Below are 26,815 nucleotides of genomic sequence, written 5' to 3'. Positions count from 1 at the left end.
TCGTTAAAGCATTAATTATCTGCACAGTAACTGCACTACTCAACCTCATGGTAAAATTCCAAACGCTGAAAGACTAGATTTTGAAAAGTTACATTGATTTTTATCTCTTTATATGGAATTGCAGACTGTAAACTCTGATCATAGGGGATGCAATTCACGTCAGGTTGAAATAATGACGTGAGTGACATCGATTGCTGCTAAACAACTGAACCAAGAGCAATGCACTTAGTAATAAATGTTCAGGATGTTATTGTCAACAAAACAATTGATACATTGTCTGATAGGTTTTATTGTAGTTTTGCCCTCATAACGCCACATATATTTTATAAAACCACGTATTTTTTGTTCTGTTTTTATAGAAAATCTTAACGGGAAAATATAAATGCATTCTGCTTGTCTAGTCTCAGGAGAGTCAATCAGTTTTTTTATATTTTCGTTCGTTTGTTAACATCTTCAGTTAATGTGAATATTGAAATGTATTCTATGATGTGACCAGCTGTTTCGTTGATAAAACGATACGGATTGTATAACATTGTATGAAAGATTTTATTGTGTAATTATTCGGGCGTCGCCTGATTGTGTTGTAAATGTGATTTATTTACACATGTCTAGTTCTCCAGACAAATGTGAATGCCAAGTTGGCCACGAAAGGTTAACCTACTACACCAATCTCAACTTATCATCATTTAATCCTATGTGCCAAAATTTCTATTTTCTTCTGGAAGTATATATCGACATGTTAACGGAAATCTTATTCAAACACAAATTCGATAAAATTAGGGTAAATTATGGGACTGCTGAAAAAGTACAAGGAGAATAAGACTTGGTGTTCCGGAAGGGTAAGCTTCTTCTTCTTCGACACCATGTAAATCTTGGTCAGTCGATGTAAGTGTTACGTTCCCATATTAAAACAAGATAAACAACAACGGAATCACAAGGTATACTAACAAGCATCCAACACACCTAAACAGCCAATGCAATCTCTCATTAGATTTGCCTTTTCTTTCCTTCTACGCTATTTAAATAATATATCAATTCCCTTCCACCCTCTCACCCATTCCTAAACACCCTGTACAAGCCACTTTCGTACCACAATTCCCGTCATGTCTTCCGTTCTCGTCTTCATAGTTATCTCTCTCCTCTTAAAGTTTACTTATTCAAAAGTGGTTTAGTACAAAGGGAATATCGGGTAAAACTATAGTCATGTACTTGGTTGAAGAATAATTGTTATACAGACAAGAACAGTTCCCACATACACATATCTCACAGCTATAAAATGTACAGGATTCCTGCCGGCACACATTTGTAATTGTTATCTGCTCGACACGTGTTGTTAATTATCTTTCACACAGATCAAATAGAAAAAGTAAACAAAACGAGCACAGAAGTTTACAGTTAACGAACCATTTATACTGTGAGTCGGTAAACCTTTTCTAGTTTAGAAAAAATAATGTTTCTTTTCATTCGAAAACAACAAGTGTTTTTAGTAATACACACGCTTCCAAAATATTGTGTATTGTTAAAAGTAGAATGGTCTCACAATGCATTGAAAGGAAGATTTATCTATACATGTTCTTTAGAGATTTAGTATTTGCTACTTAATTGCTTCTTATATGTTTACGTGTCAAATAATTTATCTCTAAACAAGAACATGTAAATTATCCAGAAAACAGTGTCAATAATTCGAATTCAATAAGAATTAAAGATTAGAATATTTCATAGCAAAACTGCTTTAAATGTAAATTACGTCAATAATTTCAATCTTAAACTCATTGCGTTGTCAGATAATGCGATCGATGTTGGAAATTTCTAAGTACAGACGAAATTAATGAAACCTGTCTATATAGCTTCAGTATGAGTCAGGTTCAATCGTATCGACAGGAGATACATGGAATTACAACATTGTGTTTTGATTACACTGCCAATAATAGACAGCTGTGTCAAGTAGGATAAATATCCACGAACACATATACCCTGTAGTATAATTTTAACTATATCATAACATCATTGTCTTGTTCATGACATATATTTCGTGTCATTATGCATGTTTCTCACTGCTTCCAACAGAAATCGAACCAGATACTGCATAATGACTTTGGGAAAATAACTGAAGGCATATCTTTATATATATATAACACACGTTAGTTTATTTCTATCGCAAACAATCCTGTCCATATAAAATAGAAGCGAGAAAGCGAGACATGTACATTTTGGAATACATTGTCTTATTCTCCTTGTACTTATTCAAGAGTCTCCAGAAAAACCTTTGTTTTGTTTATATTTTGCCTTATCTTTAATTAATATATTCAGAAAGAGGAACTTACCGTTATAGCAGACGGGGACAGAAAAGATTACCCTAACATACCCGTCTAAAACAATTAAACGAAACTATTGCCGAAACTGTAGACCAGAGGCGATATCTAGTACTTACAAGCAAAGGAAAACTGTAAAATTTAATTGAAATAAACATATGAGTGCAGAGAATGACACAATATGATGTAGTCAGACACATATCTTTCTTGTGTGAAGGAAGCCACCGAAAGTTATAATAGGCTTATTTAGCTGAGCTTGTGGACAATTGGTGTGTTGAAGATGACTTAGAGTGGTGACTGAAATGTCACACATAGATTTCATATTTGGTTCTACCATATGGCTATTGCATGACGTAACTCTGATTAAACCATAAGTCTGTCTTGGAACTCGTTTAGATAAAAAACAAAACCAATGACCGGAGGCAGTCTTTATTGATACTGTCATCAACACACATTGATGACGTCACCGCATGTAATAGATAAACGGTGATTTGAGGTAACTAAATTACGAATCGTGCTGCAGTAGATTGGCCCTAGACATTGATGTTAAACTGGCGCCAGACCATATGACCCAAGGTAGACATACTGTGTCTGTGACACATGGAATGACCTGATGTATTTATAGAACATATTCTCCAGGTTCTGGCATCAGGTTGTGTACACGTTGGACCCATGTGAATATCATGGTTAAAAACAAGTCGTGACCCATGTGAACATGATGGTTTACAAGTTTTAACCCATGTAAATATCATGGTTAACAAGACAACCCATGTGAACATGATGGTTTACAAGTTTTAACCCATGGAAATATCATGGTTTACAACAATTTTGACCAATGTGAATGTTATAGTTTAAAGCAATTTTAACTCATGTGAATATTATAGTTTACAACCCTTTTGACCCATGTGGATATCAAGGTTTACAACAAATTGTGTCCCATGTGAATATCATAGTTTACAATAATTTGGGACCCTTTTGAATATCATGTTTTGCTTATGATATCGTTTGATGCGACTTCTATGGAAATTCTTTCCAACGTCAGACACAGGTGTGTTGTCTCTGTTCTGCTTAGAATCACACTCTGAATTTTCCAGCTTTTATATGTCATGCTTTGAATCAGAGATTATCGTAAAATATAACTTCAGAAAGTGGCACCGTTCCGATTATACCCAATTTATACATATACTAAACGAAAGCACATGATGGTAAATATATGACATTTATAGATTTGATTTATGTAGGTAGTGTACCTCCTCAAATGTTTACTGTTACATGTATTTCGATTTGGATTTAGATTTTCCTCCGTCGCCTCTTAGGTTTTAGCAACCAACCATCACTAGCAAGTCCTTGAAGGAAAAACATTGCTTGATGCACTTTATGTAATTATTTGGCACATCTGTATCTATTTTTGAACAGCTTGTACATTGTACGAACTAACTGTATATATTTGCAAGCCTTCTTTTAAAAAGTTTACATGTTTCTGTCTAGTAGTAGTTACCATGACAATCATTAATTTTTCTGGCGCTTTTCACTTGTCTTAAGAACAATCTTAGCTGGCTAATCTGAGAAAATTGCGTTCACAGATGAACTTTCAGTTTGTCTAGTTAAACGGACAATGTTGGCATCATATTATAGCTAGATATAGAAATATGAAAATTATTACAACAATTCATCAGAAAAGCATGCTTAGTAACAAGGGAGATTATTATCCTCATTTTGTGTGTACTTGTTTTACTTAAGAGGAAATAAAGTAAAAGTCCTGTATTTATATACAATTATAATGCTGTTTAGATACACTGAAACCTGTCTAATCAGACACCTAATGAAATATGTGATATTTACAATATAGTATCATCAAGATGTAAAAGTTGGTATAAAGAACATGCTTAGTCAGAGTACATCGTTCTTTGTATTTTCCGTTTAAATCTAGTTGTAAGTTTCAGGAATTAGAGGGGTCAGATTATACAAATTCATCTGTGCCTCTCATTCTTCTTTAGAAGATAATTCATACGCCAATACTGCATACATTGTAAAACTTGTATGCCTGTTATAAGTTAATTTTTCAGAAAAACCAGAAATATAAATTAGAATGTAGCTTACATGAAGCAAACGCACATTAGTATATCGACATTGGCTAATTAATATCTGCCCGGATAGTGTGATACATGATAGTGGTCTTTTGGGAGGTTGGAAATCTGTACAATCAGATTATGTGCAACATATGTTATCTTGCTTGTCAAAGTCGTCATGTGATTGGAATTATATGATTCTTTTGGTGTTGTAATATGGATATGACCCTAGGTTATCTTTTTGATTGAGATCCAGAAATGTTTGGCTACAACAATAAAACCCTACAGAAAGCCTCTTTATCAGATTCTAGTATACCTCTTTTATCTGTATTCACGTTTCTACCATTTGTTTGGTCTCGTACACCAGAATCAAATAAACCTAATTTATCCTTGGCTTCAGTAAGCCTCATTTTCTGGACATTAGTTGTTCTCGTTTTCTAAATTGTAATAAATCTTATTTAATCTTAGTTTATATCAACCTCATTCGTCTGTAGTCCTGCCTAATTATCTTGGATCTAGCTAACCTCAGTTGTCTGCACCTCTGTTCTTGGCTCATATTAACCTCATTTATTGCACTCAACAAGTTAACCTCATATAACTAGGTAACGGAAGACTTCGTTTGTCTGAGTTCTTTTAAACTCGTTTATTTAGACTTCCGTCGATCAGGTGTTCTTGACTCATGTTAAACTCACTTTTTAGACTCTAGGTAACCTCATTTATCTACCTTGCGTCAAACCTCATTTCCGGAGCTCAAGTTAACCTTATGTGTTTGGACCTTAGTAAGTATCCAGTATTCTTCATTTTCCTCAGCTTCTTTATTCCAGGAGGCCGGGTGAACTAATTGCAAAGCGTTATGGTAATCCATCGGAAAATTTGGGGTGAAACGTAAATCGAATTATCTATATTTTCATCTAGATATGGCGCTAAAACAAAATCATCATGACATTTTTTTGCAAGCAAGAGGTGGATTACAATATCTTTGTCTAAACCATTCGAATCTTTTAGTAGTCGGTGCTATGTTGAGCTATTGAGTCAGGTATTAGGCAACACGAACCAGATACATCTAGATCGTTAAATGAGGTCAATCATGAACAGGTGATGAATAATTAAGAGTGAAAATGAGCTCTCTCGAGGGATTTGGTAACTAACGTCTAAAGTAAACGATATACGTGAGAAGTTTGCATCATGGGCTGTATTTTTCCTCGCGTAATTAAGGTAAAGTTATTCTCCTTTGACAGAGAAACGGTTATTTGATTCCGGTATTTTTTTAAGTTTCCTCCAGAATAACATTATTGCCGAATTCGTATGTGGCTGAATGGTTTGATATCTCTCATTTGCTTATGACATTAATCACACTTGGATAGCGATACCAGTTCACGCAATTTCACCCAAATTAAAATGATTATAATAATTAATGATTATACGTTCTGTTCTCCAGACTGTTGTGTGGTTTTGTTCCAGAACATGTTGGTTTTGCTTGGTTTCACCTGCCAGGGTCAGAGAGCTAACCAATTAAGTGTGATGTCAAACGTAGAGACAATCAAAGGAGATTTGTTTTACTCTTTATCTGTCGTACTGTACTGTTGAACATTCATGTCGAATAAAGACAATTTCATCGTCTTCTATCAAATATTGATTGATTGTTCTATCTGCACCTAGCGTCCGACTTGATTAAGACAGGATTTATTTTTTTGAAAACGACAAGGAAATGTTGCACGAAAGATGATGGCCTTGAACATAAAGTTCAGTTTGGAGACTGTGTATAAGAAGAAGAGAACATCTTATAATAAAACCTAACGGGCAAATGGAGTAGTGCGAGATGTTTATAGGTGGCATTGCTTGTCGAGAAAAAAGTTCTACAAAACAATGAATGATTTGTGTCTTTACAGCGTTGAACACTTAATACTACTATTCGTAAAGAAATCACCGACTTGTTTGGATGAGATGTTAGTCTTTTAAGAAAGAGGATCACTTTACAGTGGTTGTCTCTCTAGAATTGTATACTTAGTAAGTAAATTCTGTTATCATGCAATATTGCATGCAGCTATTCTATCGCACTAATCAAAGAGAAATACATATGGACATGCATGTTCTCCACTCTTTGAACAACATGCCAAAGCAGAGTAATAATGTTATTTTGTCCTTTAGGGCCTATACGAAAACAAACGATGGCACATAATACTGCTAATTGTGCTGATTTGTAATCATATGAATGTGTATGGTTCATAAAAGTCCTGATTGGAACTTGCACAGAAAAAATCTACTAAACCTTACTCCTGTTGGGAGTGTTTTATGATTTTCTGATGTTATAAACTCTACAAAAGAGAGAGTCCATTAAATCTGTCTGTTTTAGGAGCAGAAGATCAAGCTATTTCTAAACTATTCCAACACACAGTGAAGATAATGTAATCTCCTGGCCTTTTGGGTATAGGTAATTTGACAGATAGGTTTTGGCGTTCTGATTTAGTGGGTTCATGCTATATTCCTTAAAGACTAGTGTTGGTCACTGTGATTATTGATTCATTGTCCGTGACGGCGCTTATACGTGGGTTTGATTCCGTGTATGATCAATGGTGTAGAGTTATCAAGAACTTATTGGGTATTAGATGTAGCTTTTCTGGGTCTTATGAAATCAGGATAAATGCTAAGATGAATTGAAGCTCGTCTCCTTCCGGAACACTTTGTCTGTCGTTCCTTGTTATTTTCTGTTGTTCTATTGTATCCAACTCTAAATTTGTATTAATATGCACTGTTCACTTTTTAGTCTGTTCTGCAATATTCGAGATTACAGGTAGAAGACACTGCTGGTGGATTTTAATTTCACGGGGTTTGCCGCGTCACGTTTTAATTCATTCGAAAAATTCGAATAAACACATATACTTGACATTATTATTACAAAGTTATACAATAGTTACGAATTTTATTGAATAATGGGCGAGTGCTTCTTCCCATGTAGATTGTGACATTTTTTCGATCACTTTGGATTTTCCTCTGTCGCTTTATAGGGTTCAAAATTTTGGCCCTAAGCATGAAGGACGAAACAACTGTATGGTAAATTCATGGTTTGGTTCTAGTGTGTCTAACTCTAAATTTGCATGAAAATGTGCTATTCACTTGTATGTCTTTTGTACAATGTTACTCTTCTTACATGAATTTTGACAACATGTCAGATTTTTTAAGATAGGCACGTTATAGTTTGATTGAAATGATAAGTTTCCATTCCTTATTTTTTTTCCATTACACGACCTGTAACTACGAATATAATGTACTGTATTTGCATTGTACAAGGCAAGATAGCGTGAAGCAATTTGCTACGAACCAAAATGTGGTGATATTTCAATGAAAGCTGCCAATCAGAGCGAGGAAACAGCATCCTTTGGAATTATTATTAGCTGTATATTAATTATATGAGTCTCTTTGGTATATCAAAGATGCAAGATGTCGAAAGAACCACTTTAAAATATGCTGTTTTTGTAACAGTCATGCTGAAAACGACCACAACCGCGACCGTTACTAAGATACAAACATGTACACAGGTACCTGAAGTGCATATACTATTTGCACTCAACACCTTTTACTTATCGTCTTTGCATGCCTTTCTAGAATCAATTTATCGACAAATTCCTGTATGACATGTCATGTAATTCAAAAGTTTCACTAATGAAATATTCAGCTTCGAAATTCTTCCTTATGTTCCTTCAGTCACGATGCAGTCCAATGATAAGCAAAGCGTGTTTACCTGGTTACTAGGATGACAATAGATTCATTTTTTGTTAATGGAATAAACAATTCTAATAGAACATATATAAAAAAAACATACCTGAATGTGTTTTCTATCATCAAGGTGATTATCACAAATTCACAATCAATTTCATTGCAGAAAATATTGCTGATGTAAGGGTTTGCGGTCGAATTTTTGAAAGCATAGTCAGTGTAACAAATAGAACACGTCAGCTTTCTAAGAGCATTTAAGGGAGATTGAGAAAACATGTTATTCAAGCATATTTCCTGACTAACAATGGCATTTATTGTTAACATTTACAAGACGGTGTAATGATGAGAGAAACATGCTCTTTAAGCTTTTTAAGCTGATCGATTGACTATAGAATGAATGTGTTGTTACCACGTTTCCAAGGACTGGACTTGCAATGAAACCAATAGCTCTCTTTTGATTAGAAGTTCACAGTGTTTTGTATAAGTAAAAGTCTCTTGTATCTGTGGAACTGCTGTTTCTTATTGACCTAGTTTAAACGGAGGCCATCACATGTCATTGTTTTGCCGTTGCTATTTAATTTTCATTGTTATAAAAATCGATAACAGGAAGTATTGGTATATGGGTATTTGAACGAATGGCAAATTTGAATAATCTGCGTTGACTGTGAATGGGTATATTGTTTGTACTTGGTATGTGAAGGTTTGTTTTAAGATTTGACAAATGTCAGGAAGCATGACTATTAAGGGCCGATATTCAGAAGCTTTTCTCAAGTACATGATAAATGAAAAGTTGATAAAATGAGGGAGGGATGTCAAAACCCATATATCGTTCCACTTCTTTTGTCGATGGATTGTAGTATCATTTGGTTGGAGATTCTTTGGAGATCTATTAAATTGCAAGTATACTATAGTATTTAAATGATGGCTTTGATTTCTCACGCAGAGAGAGAGAGAGAGAGAGAGAGAGAGAGAGAGAGAGAGAGAGAGAGAGAGAGAGAGAGAGAGAGAGAGAGTACGTGCTTGAATGTTCAGTTTCTGTTTAACCAGAACCCATTTTAAATGGGATTTACATCGATTCCATTTTAAAAAACAAATGTCTATAGCTGAGTTCGTTGTAGTTAAATGTTAACTGCATTTAAGAGCATTACGTAGATGGATACAAGTAGGGAAGTATGCTTTTGTACGTTGACAATAGTTTGCTTAATGATAACAAATATTGGAAAACGCTGACATATTTCAGTGATTTGTATATCACGTTTTGGTGAATATTCTACAACAATATGTTGTTATGTCTCCACAGATACTTGAGTATCGGGTCTGTTAACTTTCATATTGAGATCAATCAATACTGAATACAAAACATATATTGAGACGTTAACATGTTGCACGCGGTTATGGTTGATATAAAAAAGACATTGATCACAAACTTGGACAGTTGTATATGGTACAATAGTATTTCAGAAGTCATTTTGTGTCTAAACTATTGCCTATGACTGGGGACAGCTGGTAGCTAATGACATCCATTATTTTACCTGATATATAGCCAGAAGCTTTTTAATATTTTATACCTTTCTCTGTTTGTTTTTGATATCGGTATGGTTGAAACACTGTGTACAGTCTATATCATATAAACTAGGAACAGGATGTCGAGTCATTCGACAACATGTTTCCTGTTTCTCAGGGGGATTCGTCTCTGTATATCTATGTACTCAAGCAGAACAAAACTGGTGTATATATAATATTTGATCAGCAAATCTTTTCATCTTAACCAAAGGAATAATATAATTGTATACATCAAGAAATATCTCAAATGTTCATAAGCAAGTTATACATTTTGTTGTATATATCTATTTCATCTCCAATATATTGACAAATAAAAGCCCTGAGAACATAAGTGTGTATACTCAAAAGGTATCATGACAATCTGTAATCTCAAACAATTATCTTTAAAAACAACTTTGTGCTTTTATAACATGATTTATGGGTATTTCTTTGTTTTGATAACACAATTTCCCAAATAAAAAAAAACATTCGATCGAAAACAAACCAGTAATGTTTATGCTATCAAAAGCAACAACGCAGATTCTTGTTAACGCCTTGCGTCGCCAAGACAAATCCGATATACCAAATCGATGTTATCACAATTTCATAAATATTTGACGATGTATGACGGAAACCTATCAACAAGATGCCTTAAAGTGAAATTGATTATACGAGGGATTACAAATTAAGAATTGCTTGATTGATTGACACTGTATCTATAACTGCCTGCAAAGCGATATACAAGCATTTTGAAATTATTATCGATTAACGATGCCAGTGATTGCGTTTGAATACAGAATATAGATGATTGTACAAAAGAGTTAAATGCAGCAGATTTAATACAACTATATCATACGTCTATTATCCATTAAGGTCTCGTCAGCGATGCTGTGGGCCTTAAGTTTTGACTCTTGGAAGCGATTGACAAAAATCCAAAACGATCGAAAAAAAATCTAAATTTAGAAAGGGAGTGCACTAGCCCTATAATTCAATACTTTTTGTAATTCTGATATATCTGATCATTTTAAAACAACGGCTAGCAAACGTGTATGAATTGAAGATCTGCATTCAGGTAATGGCACACCCGAGGACTAAATGTCCACTAGCAGGTTCGGCTACCTTTTAATCGTATAAATTTAGATTAAATTATTTTTATTCTGCTTTACTGAAAATCAATGACATAAATAAATCTACACATTATACAATGTTTTGGTCGTTTCTAGAGAGATTATATACCTGTGCTTTTTTGTGGTTAGTCTATTTAGTGTGATTTGGTATTCATAAAAGCAATTCATGATATTGGAAGATATTGGAGATTATCCGGAATATTTGTACAGTGAAGCCGTGAATTTTTCTATCTCGACATGAAAAGCTAGCTGATGTAAAACAACATTTTAAATATCTCGCAAATCAAGCAGCTTCATCACTCACAAATCCTGCGATAATTGTATTTTCAATGCTTTAATAGCTTTAAAATGCTTTGATGTTTAATAAAAAAAAGAGATATTTATCATGATGTAATCACAAATAAGAAGTTTCCCTTGTACTTAATTGAATCGACCTCTAATTTATCGCCACTATCAATTCAATGTAAATTTCTTTATATAGAAGAATAAGATATATAGAGGTATGCTGTAAGAAAGATCTACAAAGCACTCAAGTAATTACCACATTTCATAACGAATTAAGAATCTGATACAGTTAAAAATGATGAATTCAATTGCATGATACATATATTGTTTTTCTTGGACTCTTGTATTGCTGATGAATCATAAAAGAAAGAACTAGACTTATGATGCGGTTTTATTCATTGTGTGGGTCAATTGTATATCATTCCAATGTGTAACGCACTTTTGTGTCCATCGTATAATTCTTTAAATGTCTTGGCATTACACTGTGAAATGCCATGATGGTACAAATGTACACGATTGGAATTCTGCCTGCCTATTGTTAATCACATTCCTGAGACACTAGCACGTGTTGGGTGTTGGTGGTGTGAATCATTTGACATGTATTAGTGGGTAAAGCCGTTAGGCTGCAGTATAACTATACAGAACATGCTGACTGTGGATACAGATGTTGTTGAGGCTGATCTCACGATTAACCAATTACCAGTGTTGTTACTTGTAATAACAATCCCTGTCAGAACTGTAAGTTAGGCAATCTCTGAAGAGCTGTTATGCCCTTGACTTCTTACCTTTCTCTCGATTCGTTTTTGTCTTCTTCATTCATCGGTCTTCTTTAAGACTTCTGTTTGCAGATCATTTAATACATGGGAATGGTTATGTCCAATTAATACGACATCATCTTATCTTGATTTTTTTTTGTTGATAATATGTGACTTTTGATTGGATCTGATATGAGTGGATGTTTGCCGTTATCATATGATATGGACTGGTTAGGAAGTATATTCTGTTTCCATCAGCTATAAAACCCTTGGCCCTCTTTCCATTCTGTATCTTGCCAATCACATTATCTTCATTACTACCTAGGGTACATTCTCACTTTTCCTAGTGTCTTCCCATTATAAAAGTCCTTCCTTTTATTACACCTCTTTTTCGCCCTCGAACTTCACATCGGTATTTACTGTTTACTGTGTTGTGGACCGTATTTGCTTAGCTCAGGGGTGTGGTATTGAAAATAACATCTTGGAAGATACAAGTCAAAGGTATTGATGACGTTACAACAATAAATAATCGGCATCTTATCAATACCTTATGTAGTGGTGCTTCACTAATGAAATAAGTGCTATAACTTCGTGATAAAAAAACAACAGGAAATCAAGACGGCTTCTGATTCCATTAGTAGATGAAGGGGGTATTAAGACTAGATATCATGTTAAAATCCATTGTCAATTTTCTGGTTCCTGCAAAATCAGAGTGAGGATCTTTCCTTGAATAGATTTGCTGAATCTGTTGACATTGCTAAGACACATTAACTATTGATAGTCATCGATAATGGTTCAGGTAAATTGACTGCTCGGTAGTCGTTGTGAACAATTGCCGATGAAAGAAATAAATGGATTTAGGGATTTTGAAAGGTTTGAAGAATCAACAAATTGATCACTTTACCAACGCGCCTGTACAAATACATTAACATTGTATTCATTGATAAGTGGCAAGGTTTGTTGTTATTGTCAAGATATTGATTTACAAATCGATGAATTACAATGGAAATTTGAATTGAGGAATGATATATGAAAAAAGGTTAAAATTTTCTTACCTTTTGTAATAGTCATTATAATGCTGATTGTGTATCAGTCGTTTCTATAAAGTTTAACAATTAAATCAGATTTTTTACTATGTAAGAAATTATTTTGTTTCTTAGATAATAATAATTCTTTTATTTTCCGTAGATGTGTCGGCGTTCTTTAGATGTCTTAGTTGGTAACTGAGGGTTCAGTAAAAGCACCTCTAGATTTACTTAATAATGTTTTATAAACAAACAATCAACAAAAGATTATTCATATTTGCACACCTTTTTAGCGGTAAACTCCTTGATGACATTTAAATTAGTTATATGAGACATTTTATCATGTGTTCTCAACTTTATGCCAACCTCTTTATTATATTTTTTGTGAGTTAATCATAAGCGTGAAATATACATAACCTGTCACATTGCTGGTCAATGTTGGTAAAGTGAAAATGTTTTGGAATGTGTCAATATGTAATAATAATTACAAATATTTAAAATCCTTTCATAAATTTTATTTATTGCTGACTGATATGATAATGTAGTCCGTTTAGGGTACATTCCCTGTTGAAACATCCCAGTCAAACTAACGATATTTGTTCTATTTATGTATACTGTACCACATATGAAATATGTAAAATGAAACAAAAGGTATATGCCGATGTATTATGCTCAGTCAGAGCTAATGTCGTTACGACTATATCGTGTGTTGTGGATAATGATTATCTTAAAAAAAGAAAAAAAAAAAAAAAAGCAAGAAAATACCAACATGTCAACATAATTATAATCTAGTCAAAACTCATTTTCAATATAACAAGAGCAAGCTGTGAAAGATTTACACGGAGGCTCCTGAAAAAGCACAAGGGAAATAAAACTAGGTCAGATCATTTGAATATATGAAGTTATGTGTAGGTATATTAATGGTTGAACTGTGCAGACAATCACAGTATAAAAATGTGTCTGTAAGGATGTGAGTTTCGTATTACTTTTTAACCGACTTTTGCTATGCAAATCCAAGGATACAGCAAACATAATTTCGTTTTTTAAAATTTACGTCATACACGTAATTTTTACAATTTGTTGATGTAGCCTCACTGTTATGCAAATGATACTCCTACTGTGTTGGTATTTCAGGTAAGAAAATATTCTTGGTTAACACGGATACTGTAACCAAGATTTGTTACCTTGAATATGTCCTGTTATTTCAATGGATGCTTAATGAAAGTATATCGACCGCCTGTCACTTTAGCATGAGAGTGTTGTTTAGATTCTGAAGTGTGATGTTAGGTATAATCTCCTGTGGTGGTTTTGTCTATTTATCACTGGTACAGTATTGATATTGTGTGAAGGTATTTTATTAGTCAATATCAACTGAAACGGTTAATATATACATATACTTGTATCCTGGTAACGTCAGATCAAGCTGTATAACGAAAGTCATTATGCATGTCACTAAACAATTACTTTTATCCACCGATAAATATTGTCATGGACATTTTGCACAACCTTCATCGAAACACAACGAAACAGAAACTTTTGCCGTGATAATGCATTTGACCATTGTTTCATGTGACATATGATATATTCCTGGAATGGAAGGCGATGCCGTGTGTGACGATAGATGAGTCAATATTTGAGACTAACAGTTCGCACACTGGGTCGTTCATTTTGTGTTGACTGGTATAGATTTTTCTAACACGTGAAACAACAACGTAAGATAACTCTATCGAATATCAATGTATGCAGTAATCAGCTCTTTTATGACGTCATTCCTAGATGACAGACCAACATTTAAACGTTATATCACCATAGAAAGTCGATCTGTAGCTTACAAATTATACTGATGGCAGCCGAAAACAATGGATGAACAAAAGTAATGATTACTCAGAGTATTTTGTAGTTCTGTAAAATTATGGTATATTTTCTGTATTCCGTACTTTACCAGCTCTTTCTTACCTTATCTTTTGTTTACGTTTACTCATTTGTTGACTAATAATATCGCTACATTCAATTTTCATTTGCATGGGCAATGTTGATTTCAACCAAAGAAATTATTCTGCAATTATAACAATTTTAGGAATAAGGATAGGAATATTCTACCCTCGAGTAAGTAACTTAAGGACTTAAGTCTTAATGACGAAACAGCTGTATAATGCAGTTTAAATAAATATTTGGGTCTACCTGTGTTCAATCTCCCGGATTAAAAATTGATATTACACCTACATACATGTAATTGATTGCATTAAATCGAAAAAAGAGACATGAGTATATTGAATAAGTTCATTCTGACAGCTAAAATGTCTGAATTCCTAATACACAGAACTGACGTTTCGTGTGAGATCATCGCATCAGATATGTAAGAGTTTCACTTTTTACAAGATCATTTTCAGCTTGACGCTTTTGTGTATAGATTCTCCATGGCTGCCATGTAATGTTGATAATAGATCTGAACCACGTGACTATCATGGATCAATGTTTTCCCTGGGGATCGTATGACAGTCTAATACACATAAAACCTACAGGTATTTAATTTTTAGGAAAGCAAAAATTCCCATTCATTTGCTGCGGGTGCAGAATTGTAAAACATAATTCTATGTAAAATACATTATGTCTTAAACACATTTTATTCAAATTGAAAATTGGCGTAAGCGACATAAGGACTATTTTTTCTGAACTTTATAATGCTTCCAAACAAAGACAATGGTTATTCATTAACGCCGTCTTTTAAAGCAATTTATTAATAATTCAGCGTTGTTTTACTTAATGGACGCTAACAATTATTGCGGAGGCATACTTGAGACTCCGTTCAATCAGACAGTATGCTTTGTAACAGCTGGTTGTCATAACAATAAAAACAAACATTGCGCTCGACAAAATTTGCTAAATGCATAATTTAAATAATTCGCAGAAGCCGCCTTTTCCACGAAATTTAGTCCTTTTGTTGTTAAACGCGTTGTAGAAAAAGGCTCTGGATTGCAATCATAGACATAAAACACTCGATTTCTGACGCAGTAACAAATTGATTTACTGAATTTCACGATAATAAATAGTAAACCAAATTAACACAACTGACAATTTCTTGACACATTAACAGTTAGTATCGCAATACAAATAAAGCTTGAGATTTTATGCAAATTTGATAAGTTTATAAATAATGGCCCTGCAGGCAAACCTTTTCCAATTTCAAACGAGTATGAAAATGGCTCAAATGATCATTGATACATTCCCTTTGTGGTACAAGATCTGACTTGATAAAGTGATTTGTTTTCAGTGTTTACATCCTCCAAGACAAATACTGATCGCGTATGTAATTCAATCATACAAAATATACAGAAAAAAAGAAAAAAACCGCCCAGGTCAACTTTGTTTTCAATCCTATTATATCATAACATTAATTTATTGATGATATGTTATGCTTTGAGTGTGAAATATTCGATTATTGTGTCTGACGTTGCCTTTGTATTAGATTACATAGATTACATAGATTACCATAAACTGATATATCTTACAGGAACTGTGGTTCAGTGTATGGCATTCAATGACTATCAAATGTTATTATCTATCACAAGAAATTACGTTTATTAAGTGATTACCCTTATTCATAAAAGTCTACATAATATATATTGGGTCCGGATAGGTTCGAGTGATAAGATGTGCATATTGTAAAAATATCGACTGGCTTTTTATGGTCCAATACAATTGTTAAATACATGTGTCTGAGATATATCTCGTAGTGTAGTGAGATAGACTTAGCTGTAAATCATAAAAAGATTAGTCTATTGGAACATCGCCAAAATTTATGGTTCATTTGACACTGCTAAAACTCTTCATCGCCTGTTTGATGAATAGGGAATTGTTTTCCTGTCACTCTCTTTTTACAGTTATGTTATGAGTTTCACAAGATAGAATACATTTCGCCACATAATTGAGTTTTAAAGACATATATATCGCTTTCATTTTTGTTAAAACATCCTGGTATTGATCATCTATGGTTAAGTATTTTTACTTTGCATAAAAAAACATTCATCTGTTGATGTTACATCACCTACTTTACATTGTTGGCATAACCACATCAAAAATCAGTGAAAACGTTTTGGAGTTTTGATAAATAGAAACTGATGTGGCAGATCGGTTTTAGTTTTCGTTTGTTATTGTGTTAGTTGATGTTATAGAATATTTGTCTTAGGTATGTGTATATATTGTATTGCCTCCTTGATAGATTAGAGAAATTCTGAAATGACTCATTGATCAACCCTCCTTGATCTTCAACTTTGAAGTCTTTTATTGCCTAATTGATCATTTCCTTTGACTACTTTTAGACATCTATTTCATATCATTTCGACCCCCTTTTTTGTTATCATATCATTCAAACAGTCTATCGGTCAATGAAATTCGATCTATACCTGTATAATATGGTGTTTAAAAAAAAAAGAGAAAAAATCAGTAAAAAAGACAGTCTAGTTAAGCGATTCTTTGTTAAACAAATATTGCTGAAATCCAGTCCAATTCACATTATGTCAACTTTCAGTAAATCAATTGACTACAAAGCACACTACTGCTTTTGTAACTTTTTAAAAACCGTTAGATAAACAAAGCATCGTTGAGCTCATTTAGGAGCCTAAATGGCTATTGAGTTTTCGGCTTCCCCTGGAGATCATTGGTTTGCTATTTGTTGTATCTAATGTCCTCTTGATTGACCTCCACGGGCAAATAAGTACGCTACCTGCCTGTATGTGTAAATGGCTAATATTAGCCTGTTGGTCGCAAGGGACAGGTTTATCGATTTCCGTGTTCCTTGTTGATTCTCTGTTCTTTTGGCACAAACATTACATTACTGATGGTGTTGTCAGCTTACAACTGAGGAATGAAGGTCTATGACAAAAATTTTCTTTGAGAGAGTGAAGACTTATTAACCACATCATGGAGCAACCACTTTTCACGTATGGTCACTGCCTTGAAACTAATGTTGAGAAATCACTGTTGGTTAGACCATTCTTGTAAACTTGTTGAAAGAAACACACTTCTGCTTGCAGGCTACCTGTTTACAAGACCTGATCTACAGACACATTGTATAAAACACACACAAGTAAATAGCACCATTTATTACAAATATAGATAAGGCCGATTTGAGCCAAACAATGAATAATTGCATTATACTGCTGTTTTGTCCTTGTAGGACTCGTCAGTGATGTTAAACTTTAGAGGCGACTGAGGAAAATCAAAAATGATCGAAAGAAATGTCAAAATCTAAATGGGGAGGTGCATAAGCTTTGTAATTCAGTAAATGTTGTAAATTATATATAGTTGATGATTTTATAAGAACATCAAATACATATGTACCTGTGTATCTTCTGAACCCGTACCACTATTCGATTAGATTTAAATATGGTATGATTTTCAACAAACCTTGTGGACTAGTACTCCACCAGCAGTTTCTATCGCATGCAATCTCTAAGAAACCATGTCCAAGATTATCCATGTTTTCCAATCACCTCCCTTGCATTCTGGAATTTTCAGTCAATCAATGGATTATTATTAAACGCTAAGGACATGTTCTTGCACCACATTGATTAGGTCATTCCTGCACAGCGAGAAACCTAAATTGAAATAAATCAATATTATATTAATCTTGTATTCTATAATATTTTTTTGTTTTCATAGCTATGCCCGCTTACACTAACCACACGAACGAATCTGATTCATTGCTTCGCCGTTCATTTATTGACAGTATAGCAAGGTTTCTCTGATGTATTTTCACATTGCCAGGTGTACAACGACCGGAAGCCGGTGTTTAATTGATATTGAATCTTGTATAATTTATCTTTACGCCTTTTTCAAGCTCTGATTAACATCGCATGCGCCATAGACAAGAAATACCTGTACTAACGCTTTGGCGAAATTCCAATATCGGTAAAACTGTACCAAACAAATCAATAGATGGCGAAAGTATTCGATGAAAGGTGTTACGTTGATTAACATGAGACACCATTTCCGAACAAACAATGAAACTTGTCGAGTTGATAATATAGAACGAAACAATTAAGTTGTAAATGCGTTTTTCTATCTAACAGATTTATTGCCATTGATGATGGTAAATATTCCTAATTGTTTTTACACAACTGTGAATCAAATGTCATATACTCATCCAATGTGAAGAATTGATGTGTTTCTGTTTGTAACGTCTCACACATGTTGCAGCAAATTGTGTCAGATATGATACCTGCCTATAACAAAGACAGAAGTACATGAACTGATGCATGTAATAGTGTGTTACTATGTTCTCTATGGCTCTTAAATATAGAGACACGAACAATAATTGCATAAACTGAGATCATAAGTGTTGGCACGGTACCACAAAAGATAACCCCTATATCATTTGTATACAAAAGATGACACCTTATGAACTCTTGAAAATACCCTAAATTTTTTTGTATACAAATACAAACCTATAAACATCCTAAAAGTTATTTAATTATCATTTTTATTTATTATTTATTTTTAAAATTTACATCCATTGTTTTTGAGAGATTGTATTTCTCGTTGTTTTCGAAGATTAAATAACTTAGCGAAATGTAGACAATTAGAGACTTTTTTAGAGGATAACATTTCAGGACATTGACATGCTTCAAACTTGTGATAACATGTAAAGAAATGAGTCATCGAAAAAAAAAGAGCTTTGTAGGATTTGTATACAGTTCGATTTCTATAACTTTAACATCAGGAGATACAATTAACTTCATTTGTTTACAATACTTTCCCCCTGTTTATCTCTACCTGATTACTCTTAACGATATCCCCTACTTGACATATTTTTTTCAATACCATCTTTAATCCGTACCTGAACTCTCTTTGTATTAATAGGTGTGATTTATATTTGTACTGAACAATCCTATGAATGTAAAGAGTTTAGGAAGACAAGACTTTTGCTTTTGTGAAGCTGTTAGACACAAAATTACGTGAATTCAAATGTATCAGTGTTGATTCACTGCGGTCCAGTTGTAGTTTGATTTAGACCATGCAAGATATGTGTATAATTTGTAATAATTCCAAATGTGGTGTATAAACACTTCGGTAGGAGAAGAGAACTGAAAAAAGAGGGTATTTATTATTACAAATATGGTATTCATGCGACTAATGGAGAGGAAATTGACTTATTGTCAGTGTGTTGTTTCTCAATCCGGATTGGTTAGCCTATCCAACTGTCTGACCTTGTCTGACCACAAAAAGAGACAAGCACGATCCCAAAAGCTATTTCTCACTTTGTAATTGGTCATATCTCATTCGATACACGATGTGGAGTGATGGAACACAAGACCGTAGACTGGAACCGTTCTTTCTAGTATAGTCTTCTTAACCGTTGTATAAAGCTCTATATTTTTTTCAATAATAATTATATTAGTGGAAACACAACTGACCACGATTGGATATTTCAGATATACATTTGTTTAGATTAATATCCTTCAAATCTTTAGAAATATATGTGCGTTTCGGAAAACGATCTTTTCATATGATATACACATATATCAACCAAGACAACATAATGACAAGCGCGATCATCTTATTCAAAGTTTGTGTATGATATACACGTAATATACAATAACATTGAGAGTAATTTTTAAAATATTGTCAAGCAACATAGATTACAGGGAAAGAAATGTTATCTCCACCATTTTATTCAGTAAGTATGGCAATAGGAACAAACCGTGTTCTATAATCACTCTTCCAGTCTGTTGACCAAAGGGGAATAGTATCCGGCAAATTATGCGATTTACCTAACAAACGCAAACTCCGGGAAAGATACCCATGCACTTTAATTCCTTGTATGACTCTGGTGTATTTGTTCTAAATTTATGTTTTTAAATGTGGTGTGCACTTGTGTGGTCTCTCCTACAATTTGAAATTTTTCTCGCGTATGTATAATTGCAGAACGGTATCCCCTTCGTTATTCTATTGTCTTTTGTAATCCTTTTGATAGTTGGCTATAGACGCTGCTGAAGGACTTCCCCGAGGTCTGCGTTGTGACCTGTACGTGTATTTTTTCTTTCTTTTTCATTTGAACACCTGTTGACAAGAATTTACAGGACCAAAATGTCTCATGTATCAAATTTCTACGTGAATTTATGCTTCCTTTTGATGTCATTATTGCCCATTTTTCTATATCAATATAGGCTTTCGGTCGATACGTAAACATAATTATTGACCTTCAACCTAATTAAACATCACCATTGATCTTCAGTGACCATTATGCCATTATTCATGCGTGGCGAATAAATATTCTTATCTAGAGTAGGAATGTTAATTTGTGTCATTATTTACTTATCACGGAATTTATCAGCCGTTTTACACATGGATTAGCAATTATATGAAATATGCATAATATATTTCGACAGTTCATAAATCAATAATATTGTAAATGATATGTTACTGTTCACCAAAGTGAATAATTTGCTTGCCTTGCGATAAAATTGTGATGAATTGATAGTGAATGTAGACAGGGATTTTACAATGTACTTTCATGTTCATTTCATGTCATCCAATAAGTACCTTTGTATCTAAATTGCCTGTGAGTGTACCGTCTCCCTGTGGACACTGCTGGTGGGTTTCAGTCCCCGAGCTTAGCCGTATTCTGAATGCCATGTTCTTATTCATTCGAATAGTGGTCCGGTCAAGAATACAAACATACATTTAAAATTGAAAATTATCAGATTTATGAAGATTACGAAATCCATTGAGTTATGAGGCTAATGGACCTTCCCATCAACGTTTTGACTTTTCTATCGATCACTTTTCTCAGTCGCCTCCTAGGCTTCAAACTCAAGGCTTTTAGCATCACTGACGAGTCAAAGAAGGATGAAACAGATGAATGATGCAATTTAATAACTGTTTCGATATGCTGTATCTACTACCAAAGTTGTATTAGAAGGTGCTGATCATTTGTGCGTCTTTTTTACAATCTATAAGAGTTGTGCCTCCACACACTATGAAGTTGTCGTTCTTACTACTTACCAGCTAGAGGTAAAATAGGTTTTGAGATAACTATCTATAACTGTCGTACCTATTCCATCGACAATACTTTATTGTCTGTAGTTTTAGTACATGTATACAAAACATTATCTTCACGGACTGCTGGCACATTACATATAAATGTTTCCCTTGGGACGGAAACCATCAAATTCATTCTTTATATCCTGTGTATTTAACATGAGGTTCACTTCGATGAAAAAGTCTTTATGCGTAGTTGCATAGTTTGGCATGTGACAAGAAATAAATCATGAGTTTTACATATTCTGGTCGTGTCGTCTGTTGTAAAACTGTATTGAGCTGCCACATTCCTAATATTGCTGTAGACTTGTGGAATGGGCCCAGGTGGCGCAAACGTTATAGCTGGTATTCCAAAAGGCATGTTGTTGTCGCCGCACCGTAAGCATTCTTTGCAGCTAGACGGTAGAGAGCGATTTAGGAAAATGGGAGGGGGAATGGTGAATGGATGGAGTGAAATACAGGAGAGAGATACGATGTAAGAGATGGAAAGGCGATAATGTGCGACGACGTTTACCAAAGGAATGGTGCTCACAAAATCAAGATGTTAAATGTGGCACGTGAACGAACGTTTTGTAGGGGCTGAGAGAGGGGGGGGAGGGGTGGGGGAGAGAGAGAGAGAGAGAGAGAGAGAGAGAGAGAGAGAGAGAGAGAGAGAGAGAGAGAGAGAGAGAGAGAGAGAGAGATGGTTGGAATGTTAAAAGGTGGTGGCCGAGAAATAATACGTTGAAAAATCGACTGAGCGAAGACGACAAAGATATATTTAACCTTAACATATATTCATATTATATGTATATTCATAGACAAGCATAAAGGCTTTATTGTAACATACTGTTGCTTTCGACTAAAACTCTTTGTAATATTCTGGTCAAGTATGAGTAAAGGGTATTGGGAAAGCGCTTTATAGAAACCAATTAACTGATTGCACAATTAAATAATTGAAATAAACCTGAAATTCACTTTAAAAGGAATATCTACATCTAGCACGATGAAGTGTGATGAAAAGAAAATGTTTAAAATGAAATTGCCAAAAGAAGTTAAATGTAAAACGGAAGAATGAAAACGTACATAAAATTCAACCATAGCCAATTTGCTGAGGTGTAATTTGACATCAGAGTGACTGATATTTATTACGTGTGGAATATAGTTGCGTAATATTTCATCACAGATATTAATCGACTAGGTCGTGTTAATGTCATAATTACATAACATTACGTCGTAATACTGTCAATGTCAGTCAATCTGATACAAGGCCATACATTAATAAAACCTAGATGATTTATAGTAATATTAACATAAGACAAGTCTATCGCAAACCAACAATCTCATTGTTATACTGACAATGTGTGTCTATTTCCTAGTTATTTCCACCTAATTTTAGATACAACATATTGCATTTCATCAGAACTCCTTTATCCTCTCATTGGTTTAGCATTCACATTGTTTTCGTTGTATTTATGTTTTTTTGTATTATAGTTTGTTTGATAACCCCCATCACATTTTTTGGCGACATGCCAAAAACAGCTACCTATGCAATATATATCTATATATGTAAGATATATACATTGCTCTTAAGTAAGCGAAAACCGGATGGCATTCATATGGTATTAAATACGTTGATAATGATTAAAGCGTTACAACAAAGAGCAGCCAAGCAGTAATCCTGATTCAAAGATCTTATCATATCTTGTCTTAAACTAGTACCAAACTAAAACAGAATGAGAGAGAGTAGGAAAATTAAAAATTGATATGTCTGAAAGTTAGGATGTAGGTTTCATCAGCTTATACAGAGACTGATCGCAGAGGAACTTGTGGACACTGAATAAAACTATTTCCACAACATTGCTAATTAAATATCAGGGAATTGTTTTCGCTCTAAATTTAGTAAAAATGAAATAATCTGCCAGAAGATGAAATTTCAGCACCAGCATTTAATTTCCTTAAATCAGATTACGCAATAATTGGACAGAACAATAACTGTTTAACATTAACAAGAAGTCTACAGTACTTTGAGAATTGTTTGTGTTTCACAGTTGTATTAATTTATTGTTATTGTATAATTTGCGTCTATCGTAAATGATGATACTTTTTCCGGAGTTTCTTTTATTCAGATTTTGCCCAAAGTTTGATTGATTTTGGGTTTGTATCATGATCGTGTTGTCATTTTTATATTGCTTTATATACCAGTAATAATCTTTGCTTCCTTGAAATCAAATTCGTGTTCTAAACAATGTGTATCCATTTTCCACCTCAATTAATTTTCTTTTTCAGTGTGCAGAATTATTCTAGCGACAGAGTATTTTATCTGGTACTTATGCTCCTGAAACCGAGCAAAAGTAATAACATTTTTGACAGGTTTTGAAAGAGCTGAAATTGTACATTGACTGTCTTTCTTTACAGGGCTGAGATTTTTGAGAGCATTGCGGCTGATGTCCATACCTGATATCTTGACCTACTTAAATATTCTGACCACCAGTACAAGGATAAGACTGTCCCAATTGGTTGCCTTCTTCATCAGCATGTGGTTCGCATCTGCCGGCTTTTTACATCTGGTAGGCATTTCACACAATTAAAATGAAAAAGTTAAATACCAATGTGATGTCCTGTCAATCACAGAGACCATATATGATATCTATATAACGAAATAGCAAAACATAGTAATTAATCAATGGATATTTCAAATTGCTTACGTGTTATACACTGTAAAAGTTGTTTTTCGACAATTTTGCACAGTGATGCATTTCTCACTAGTGTAATATAACCGGGAGCCTTTTTTCATTAGCTACGTCAAATAGATTGTGCGGACAGTTAAGTTACGTCAAGATTTGAAAACGACACAACAAAGTGGATGACACTCCCTCTCCTTTAATTTTGTCCTTCACAGTTTCACTTTAAACCCAGTCAAAACTTTCTTTTCTTAGTTATGTTATGAAAAGTATCTTACCTTTGTAAATTTGACTTCGTTTCATATGAAAATCTAAGCCTCGTTTCGCAAAATCTCATATAAAATGAAAAAGTCATTTACGATGTTATATATATGAATCGATTAGGGAATAAATTACCAAAAATGTCCTGATATGACTGCCCTAAATCATATCAATTATTGGGAATGTTATAGTTATTAGTGAAAAGATATAAATGATATGAATATATATTGAAAAGATATAAATGATATGAATATATATTGAAAAGATGATTTATGTTCTCAAAGAATTGACTCAAGATAGAATAGTCATACCATTTCAGATTGAAAACTCAGGAGATCCACCGCATTTTACCAACCCACAAAAGCTGACCTATTGGGAATGCCTGTACTACTTGCTGGTTACCATGTCCACTGTAGGATATGGAGATATCTACGCTACCACAACACTGGGCAGGATCTTCATCATTCTGTTTATAATGATCAGTATTGTGAGTATTAATATATCTTAGACTAAAGATAATATTCATGGTGTTAAAACATACTTCGTATAATAGTACATAGATCTCGGATCAATGAGACCTAGCTCTAGATTCTTGAACAAAAACAAAACCTTTCCTTCATTACGGAAAGAAACTCTAAATTATCCGTCATAAATGAAGTATTTCTAAACAACACAGGGATTATAAATTAATTCAGATTTACAAGTTCGAATACAAGAATTTGACTGAAAGTAAAGATTGAATCCACCAATGATAACTGAAAATATATTGACCTGCAATACCATATACAAAACAGTCAGCATACGTCAATATTTATGATATTTCTAGCAAAGACATTGAAATTAGTTAATTTGGTATTCACTTTGTGAACCAACTCCAGCTGTTCCTAAAAAATGTGGTCAAACATGTACCTTACTTAATAATCATATATGCCTGATTTTCCTGTATCTTTACCTGGATAAATAATTGATACCGTTCTTTTGTTTTTCTTTTGTGATGGTTTTTACTTGTGTTGTAGGGTATGTTTGCCAGCTTCATACCGGAAATCGCCGAGATCATCAGTCAACAGCAAAAATATGGTGGAGCTTATAAAAAAGAGCGGGGCAAAAAGTGAGTTGTGTTATATTTCTGCTTACATTTACTAAAATACCAACACACATAAACACCGGTACATTTTTTCACATACGAGCTGCCATTCAGAACTGCATACCTGATATTAATTCCGAAGGAAGTACTATTACGGAAAAAAATAAGAACTATTTCCAAAAAATCACATGCTTTTAAAGATACCTCCGGAGTTAATTACTAAAACTTTCGTTTCAAGCAAAGTTTTCATTGCTTTAAAGATAAATGTCCCTATTTCATGAAAACATTTAATATATTTGAATCTTGCTTTGCTATCATTTTCGAAGAAAAAACATTTAGCTAAGCATATTTGTTCACATGTTGTCTTATCTGAAATATACAAAAACCAAACATATGTCATAAAAATCGAAAGCAAGGAAGGAAAAATCAGTTGAAATATTACTAATATCAGTTTTAATTACAAAGCATATGATTTCATTGACACTAAATTATATTTTGAAACCTAGCACTATAAGAACTAGTCTGTCATTGCCCTTTGATTTTAGGCACATTGTTGTTTGTGGACATATCACCTTTGACTCCGTTTCAAACTTCCTAAAGGATTTTCTACATAAGGACAGAGAGGATGTGGACGTGGAGATCGTATTCATCCACAAGTAAGTGATGGTATTTTCAGCAGGTTAGTTATTTGTGTGTTTAATTCTTTTTTACATAATGTTCGTCAAAATCTCATTCAGCCATAGAAATAAAAACTTTCATTGAAATATAATGTCACAGGTCTTGAAGCGGCGCAGCATTTGTAAAATTTGTCAATTGGTCCGTCTGTGACTTTGAAGGTTGTAAACAAGATATCTTACGAACCCCTGAACGGATATTTTTCCAAATCAGTACCATGACATCACATCAGTACCTTGCGGTATTTTGTTGGTCTTTGTT

General features: G+C 33.7%; 1 protein-coding gene across 1 annotated transcript in view; it reads left to right on the top strand.

Moving 5' to 3' along the window:
• The window catches only part of LOC132557274 (calcium-activated potassium channel subunit alpha-1-like), a 92,073-nt gene that overhangs the window by 25,489 nt on the left and 39,769 nt on the right, over positions 1-26,815 (top strand). Inside the window, exons 5-8 of the mRNA XM_060221762.1 lie at positions 24,269-24,420; positions 25,115-25,282; positions 25,812-25,903; positions 26,425-26,535. Coding sequence (XP_060077745.1) covers positions 24,269-24,420; positions 25,115-25,282; positions 25,812-25,903; positions 26,425-26,535 — 523 coding nt within the window. The remainder of the gene's footprint in view (positions 1-24,268; positions 24,421-25,114; positions 25,283-25,811; positions 25,904-26,424; positions 26,536-26,815) is intronic.

The sequence above is a fragment of the Ylistrum balloti genome, unplaced genomic scaffold (genome assembly GCF_031769215.1).
Source record: "Ylistrum balloti isolate Yb309-2 unplaced genomic scaffold, AGI_CSIRO_Ybal_v1 Utg370654, whole genome shotgun sequence".
NCBI lineage: Eukaryota > Metazoa > Mollusca > Bivalvia > Pectinida > Pectinidae > Ylistrum > Ylistrum balloti.
The sequence above is the reverse complement of the archived record's forward strand: the minus strand, read 5'-3'. Positions and strand labels throughout refer to the sequence as shown.